Here is a 7553-nt window from a genome sequence, read left to right on the forward strand (position 1 = left end):
AGCAGGTAATTGATATAGATTAGTATGGTAGAAGACCCAGCAGGTCATTGATATAGATTAGTATGGTAGAAGACCCAGCAGGTCATTGATATAGATTAGTATGGTAGAAGACCCAGCAGGTCATTGATATAGATTAATATGGTAGTAGACCCAGCAGGTCATTGATATAGATTAGTATGGTAGAAGACCCAGCAGGTCATTGATATAGATTAGTATGGTAGTAGACCCAGCAGGTCATTGATATAGATTAGTATGGTAGTAGACCCAGCAGGTCATTGATATAGATTAGTATGGTAGAAGACCCAGCAGGTCATTGATATAGATTAGTATGGTAGTAGACCCAGCAGGTCATTGATATAGATTAGTATGGTAGAAGACCCAGCAGGTCATTGATATAGATTAGTATGGTAGAAGACCCAGCAGGTCATTGATATAGATTAGTATGGTAGTAGACCCAGCAGGTCATTGATATAGATTAGTATGGTAGAAGACCCAGCAGGTCATTGATATAGATTAGTATGGTAGAAGACCCAGCAGGTAATTGATATAGATTAGTATGGTAGAAGACCCAGCAGGTCATTGATACATATATACAACCCTGGCGTTGCAAACACCATGCTCTACCAACGGAGCTACAGGGAAGGCCATGGTATGGTATGGTAGAAGACCCAGCAGCAAGGTAATTGATATAAATTAGGAATAACAAAGGTCTAATTATCAAACCTTCAACTCTGGACCTCTAAGCCAACTAAGTGTTAGTGTTGATGTCAATGGAAGAATAACAAGTTCAACAGGAAGTACAATTAACCTACATCTGCAAGTCTTTTCCCATATTAATGTAGTACCCTGGTGCAGTTCTCTGGAGTGATCCACAAGATATGTTTGGCTTTCTCAAGACTGAACATCAAACCTGTAGGGTGTGATTTTACAAGACAAGAATTCTCTATGACCCTCAAACTCAACTCTGGACCTTGAAGCCAGTTCCATTGCATTTTGAATTGTTCCCCTCCACCAGGGACCGATTTAAACCTGTGAAAACTGGTGTCTGCAATTAATGATCAAGTAGAACAGAAAACCAGCAGTACTCCTGACCTCGTAAGGTAAGAGTTGAATACCCCTGCTCTATGACATTAACATGCTAGCCTGTTTAAAACGGGTTTGACCCACCACTCGGGCAGGTACCAAGATATTGCTTCATTTTCACATTATGCTTTTATGTTCGGAGGACTCTAGCAGATCCTACAGAGATAATGGGAAAATGCCTCTGATGGAGGTTTTGAAGAGCCAGTCTGAAGAGAACAGTAAGAGCTGAGATGTTTTCATATACACTAAACACAGTGGAAAAACATTGTAAAACTACTCAGAGGTATTCATCTACAGGACTGAAACATTGTACAACTACAGGACTTAGAAACTAAGTCCAGTTTCTAAAGGACTGAAACATTGATAAACCACTCAGACAGAGGTACTCATCTACAGGACTGGGTGGGTATTATTACTCTGTTCTGCGTAGAAATGTATATAAACCATGATTAAACCACTATCACCAGATTCTGACACGTATCTCCAAGAAGAGAGCTTTCCAATGTATAGTTATTTGAATAAAAAAAGGGTTATTTGTTTAACCCCATAAGAGAATCCTTTTTGGTTCCAGGTAGAAACATTGGGTGGTGAAAAAGGTTCTACTTAGAACGTTTTAGTGGTGAAAGGGTTCCACTTCGAAGGAAAAATAGTTATGTTCAGATGGTACTCCTATGGGGATACTAAGAACCCATTATGGTTCTAGGTAGCACCTTATTTTCTAAGAGAGTAGTCTGAGCTTAACTTATACAACATGACTTGTCCTGTTCATTATTCTGCTCCAAGTCTTTCTCTAGTTCTGAGTTCTTCTGCTTCAAGTCTTTAGATGTTTTCTTTAGTTCTGAGTTCTTCTGCTTCAAGTCTTCAGATGTTTTCTTTAGTTCTGAGTTCTTCTGCTTCAAGTCTTTAGATGTTTTCTTTAGTTCTGAGTTCTTCTGCTTCAAGTCTTTAGATGTTTTCTTTAGTTCTGAGTTCTTCTGCTTCAAGTCTTTAGATGTTTTCTTTAGTTCTGAGTTCTTCTGCTTCAAGTCTTCAGATGTTTTCTTTAGTTCTGAGTTCTGCTGCTTCCAGTCCTCAGACGTTTTCTTTAGTTCTGAGTTTTCCTGCCTCAGGTCTTCAGAAGTTGTCTTTAGTTCTGAGTTCTCCTTCTTCAATTCTTTATAGATGTTTCTGTTATTTTCCTCTAGCTCATATATCCTCCTCAACAGTTCTTTAGAGTTCTCCTCAGAAGAATCTCCTTCCACTTTAATAATTTGCATCTTCATCTTTTTACAGAAGCTCCCCCTTTCCTCCTCCTCCTCAGTCTCCCTTTCCTAAACATGAAACACACAGAGTTCCCAGTTTAGTTTCTCTAACTGAAATACAACGACATGAAATAGGAGCATTTATCAAATTGGGGTATTGTCAATGCCATACAGAAATGTTAAATAACATTAAATTACCTCTTGATATCTCTTTGTCATTCCAGCTTTGCCATGGTGGCCTTTGTGTCCCAAGTCTGTAGGGACCTCAACCAGGGTGTGTGTCTGCATTCCTGGGACGGCGTAGTGCTGCCTGACGTGGCTCTCACAGTAGGGGGTAGCGTAGGTCAGACAGTCTAATGTCTCTATAAGCCTCTGGGCTGGTTATATATATCAGTCAGACAGTCTAATGTCTCTATAAGCCTCTGGGCTGGTTATATATATCAGTCAGACAGTCTAATGTCTCTATAAGCCTCTGGGCTGGTTATATATATCAGTCAGACAGTCTAATGTCTCTATAAGCCTCTGGGCTGGTTAGATATCTGTCAGTAGGATGCAGTGCTGGTCAGACAGTCTGGTCAGTTTGTAAGGCAATCTAGTGGAAACAGACATTAAAACCTTCTTTTAGCTCCTGGCTACGCAGACTCTTGTTAAAGCGCACAAGCAGTTTGGATGAAATGATTAAATAACATGTATGTGTACATTTATTTTGGTGAGAGAGTGGTTGTATTTTATTTATTTTAAATTCAACTTTCCCACAACATTCTGGGAAAGGTGCAGGATACCCAGCTAGCATATAACCTTCTGAGAATCATAATCATATGTTTCTTAGCTGTGAATTTCAGTACTTCAGCATGATGTTTTCTGCAGGTTTCCTCATGGTTCTATTAGTCATGATCTCAGAACATTAAGAATACTTTCCATAAAAATTACAAATTAACATTAACGTTAAAATAATGTTCTAAGAATGTTATTTAAAAACATATACATTCCGTTCTCAGCGACAACCTTCGAAACAGAGCAATCGGCGAGAAGGGCCTTGATCAGGGACATGACCAAGAACCTGATAGTCACTCTGAGAGAGTTCCTCTGCGGAGATGGGAGAACCTTCCAGAAAGACAACCATCTATGCAGCACTCCACAAATCAGGCCTTTATGGTAGAGTGGCCAGATGGATGCCACTTCTCAGTAAAAGGTATGTGACAGCCCGCATGGAGTTTGCCAAAAAGCACCTAAAGGACTAAGACCATGAGAAACAAGATTCTCTGGTCTGATGAAACCAAGATTGAACTCTTTGGCCTGAATGCCAAGCATCACGTCTAGAGGAAACCTGGCATCATCCCTACGGTTAAGCATGGTGGTGGCAGCATCATGTTGTGGGGATGTTTTTCAGCGGCAGGGACTTGGACACTAGTCAAGATTGAGGGAAAGATGAACGGAGCAAAGTACAGAGAGATCCATGATGAAAACCTGATGTCCTTGAGTGGCCCAGTCAGAACCCGGACTTGAACACGATCGAACATTTCTGGAGAGCTGAAAATAGCTGTGCAGCGACGGTCCCCATCCAACCTGACAGAGCTTGAGAGGATCTGCATAGAAGAATGGGAGAAACTCCCCAAATACAGGTGTGCCAAGCTTGTAGCGTCATACACCAAGAGGACTCGAAGCTGTATTTGCTGCCAAAGGTTCTTCAACAAAGTACTGAGTAAAGGGTCTGAATACTAATGTAAATGTGATATTTCCATTTCTGTTTTATAAACTAGCAAAAATTTATAAAAAACTGTTTTTGCTTTGTCATTATGGGGTAATGTGTATAAATTGATGAAGAAAACTAAATGCATTTTAGAATAAGGCTGTAACCTGTCATGACTTGCCCTTTTGGGATCATACCCCCCCCCCCCCCCCCCCTCCCACCACAGATTTATGATGGTCATAAATACCTAAACTGTTTTCCCCACTCGGACAAAATGAAAGTTGAAAATCCCTTTGTAACCACAAATAAAGTCCTTGCAGTACCGTAACATCAAAAGGTTGAGTAATGAAACAAGATTTCTGTATTCCAACCAGTTGGAAGGGTCTGTGGGTACTTAAAGAACAATAATGTTAAATTCATTGTTAATTTGTGATGTAACTAAGGACAGGAGAACAACATAACTGTATCTCTGAATGTGTATATTTCCCAGTGATCAGATTCACATCTAGATGTTGTGGAACTTAAGCAAGAGAATAAATGCTTTCTCATTAACACATTAATGAATAATTGAAAGAAACTTTACTTGAGGAAAACAAAAACAAATGTACATAACAGGACCACATACACTGAATATAGAGTCCAGGTCTGTTTGATGACTCTGGGAAGACTGACCACTGAGAATCTCTGACTCTGATCTCTCCTGTTGGTTTCTGTGGACAAAACATGAGATTACATCTCCTCATCCAGGGAGTAAACACACACACACACACACACACACACACACACACACACACACACACACACACACACAATATAACAAGCGTCCCACCTAGCCCATAGAGGTTAACAGAGCGAGATGACAAAGACATACAATCCTTAATATGTACGTTGCATTTCTAAAATCAGAATGAGCGGTTGTTAGGGTGCTAAATATCCATATTTATGATGAGCGTATTATTCAACTGTATAAAAGTTGAACTTTGTCTCTTCTCCTGTTTTTTCTTACATGCCCCTCCCTGTTCACTATGTACCAAGCCATCATATCGGGTAAGTCCACTAGGGACTTTTCAATGCATTATGTCAGTAATCAATTCAACCTGTGTGTGTGTTATGTATTTCTGTTTGATTATTTAATTAGTAAATAAATAATTAAGCCAATTTGTATATCACTGATTCATCATTTAGACAAGGGTTCGTGCAGATATCCAAGAATTTTACGATGTTGAGAATGAGACTGACAGAAGGTAACAATTAATTCATGACTAATTAATGACTGATATGTAAGAGATCTTTAGATCTTTAAGAGTTAATTCAGAAAACGGTAACTCGTTAAATAAACTTTTCCAGGGGGACCGAGGTTAATTGTGATAATTGTTGCATGATTCATTTAATAATGTTATAATTAAACGTTAGGTAATCGATTTAATAAAATATGTCATCTCATTAATGATGGGATGGCAGGTAGTCTACTGGTTAGAGCGTTGGGACTGTAACCGAAAGGTTGGTGGATCGAATCCCCGAACTGCCTTGTTCAGGTCCCCCCCAGTTAACCCCCTGTTCTTAGGCCGCCATTTTAAATAAGAATTTGTTCTTAACTGACTTGCCTAGTTAAATAAAGGTAAAATAAAAGATGATAGTCAAGACATGACATATTGATTCCCCGTGCGAGGAATCTGAGATAGAATGAGGGCTTCATGTTGCATTCAGCCATATAAAATTGAAAAACAGTTTACATTATACACCCAGATTGTTATACATCATTAGAGCTGTAGACAGGAATTGTTGAGGTGTGTGTGTTCCCATTTGAACAAAAGATCTGAGGGTGCCTACATGTTGTTTCTCTGATGAATTCAGCGTGTAGGGTTAGTGATTCAATTTCTAGTACTTGGACAACGATCCAACTAATTATAGAAATTTGACAAATAGATGCGTTGGGCCAAACGTGTTATTTCTGTCTCCCGCGTTTCAGAAGTGGGTACTCTCGATCACTATTCATTTCTCGAGCGAGGACATAGGGCCAGCCGATTGAAATTTGAGTAGATATTAGCTTGACCAAGCGATAATTATCTCTCTGTCTCTCGCGTTTTCAGTAGTGTGAGTAGACAACTGTGCATTTCATTGTTTTCTGGTAAAATATCGCAAAAAATAACACCGAAAGGGTTTGAACGTAAGACGTTATTAGTAAAACCGTTCCCTTGCTGAAGGGGATCCTATGTTGTTCTTCAATTCCTCTACAAATAGGATTAGCTGAGCATGAGATGCTACGCTAACAAAGAGAAAGCAGCCATTTTTCCTTTGTTCAGAAGGCGACACCCATGTTCCGGGGAAAACGGAAGTTCCGCCTCCTTTGGACTTCCGTTTGATTTCAGCTTTCTGCGATCAGTGACCCCTGGGGTTTTTTAATCATTATTTCTATGTGCCACCAACCGTATGCTCACGTTTATTGAAACAAGGTACACCGTATCTTATCCAACCAATGTCAACTGATTGGATATCATTCTCATTCAATTTTACCAAGAAGTTAAAATGGCCAGACTTACCTTTTCAGGTGGATTGTTTTATAATATCCAAGCTGATTCGTTTCTACAAATGAGACAATTTAAACTTTTCCACATTATTAACCTAAATATAGCTACGTTTTAAGGTTAACAAATAGCCTATACAGGTTTAAATTATCATTAACATTGATTATTCAATTAAATTTGCTTTTCCAAGCATTGAGTCCAACTCCCACATTACTGATCCAGTATTGATGGAAGTCCCACCTTCGCAGGAATCCCATGTGGTTTCAGCCCTCAGGGATAAGTGACCCCAGGTGGTAAATAATCTAATTTTTTGTTTAAATAAAAATTCCATTGAGGCCCAACGTTGTCCCACAGTTCCAACAAGTGGTTACTCTTCCGATAGCCAGCCAATCTCCACTGATTGGATATCGTTGTCTCTTTCAATTTAACTAAGGAGTTAAAATTGCCAAACAAATCTTTTCAGGTGGATCTTTTGAATAATATCCAAATTGATTTGATTCTACAAATGAGACAATTTAAACTTTTCCACATTAACCAAGATACAGCAATGCTATCAGGTTAATTAAAGTTTAATTTCCAAATAGCCTATACAGGTTTGATTAATCAATTAACTTTGCGTTTTCAAATTCATTCACGTCCAACTCCTACATTACTGATCCAGTATTGATGGGTCATTAACGTCTTCAAATATAATTAAATCATCATGCAGCTTCCAACGACCCAAAATTCAAACTTTAAACAAAAAAAGGGTAACATTTTCCTAATTTGTTAATAATGCGCAAGCTCTCAGAGGGGGTGGTCTCCACTCCCCCGCTAATTAGTGAACCCTCACCCATAAAAGGATTGATCGCTGTCCTTGTCAGTGATATAAACCTAACTGTGCCATTAGGGGGAAAACAGCACAAATTGCGACAAACGCTCTCCAAAATCAAACATTGGGTACAGGCCTGGTAAAGGTTCTCTCCAGATTAGCCCTGATGTATCGCCATCAGCGATTGGCATCAGCTCAGTATT

At 39.2% G+C, this 7553-nt stretch overlaps 1 protein-coding gene across 2 annotated transcripts; it reads right to left on the bottom strand.

Moving 5' to 3' along the window:
* Window positions 1-624: 624 nt before the first annotated feature.
* On the bottom strand, window positions 625-4677 carry LOC115186735 (tropomyosin-1). Of its 2 annotated transcripts, XM_029746258.1 has the most exons (3): window positions 4640-4677; window positions 2523-2916; window positions 625-2393 (listed from the first exon to the last, which is right to left on the bottom strand). In XM_029746258.1, exons 2-3 carry the CDS (start codon window positions 2610-2612, stop codon window positions 1821-1823), a joined length of 663 nt encoding a protein of 220 aa, XP_029602118.1. In that variant the 5' UTR covers window positions 2613-2916; window positions 4640-4677; the 3' UTR covers window positions 625-1820. The 2 variants fall into 2 exon arrangements, with proteins under 2 accessions (XP_029602118.1, XP_029602117.1); XM_029746257.1 differs by lacking the exon at window positions 4640-4677 and having other exon boundaries at window positions 2523-3211.
* Between the last annotated feature and the right edge of the window lie 2876 nt (window positions 4678-7553).

This window comes from Salmo trutta, unplaced genomic scaffold, assembly GCF_901001165.1.
Source record: "Salmo trutta unplaced genomic scaffold, fSalTru1.1, whole genome shotgun sequence".
Classification (NCBI taxonomy): Eukaryota; Metazoa; Chordata; class Actinopteri; order Salmoniformes; family Salmonidae; genus Salmo; species Salmo trutta.

Bases quoted from the DNA above. Each gene is read 5' to 3' on its own strand.
- LOC115186735 (XM_029746258.1), bottom strand. From the start codon at position 2,612: ATGCAGACACACACCCTGGTTGAGGTCCCTACAGACTTGGGACACAAA. The intron at 2,394-2,522 runs GTAATTTAATGT...TTTCATGTTTAG, and splicing joins TGACAAAGAGATATCAAGAG to GAAAGGGAGACTGAGGAGGA.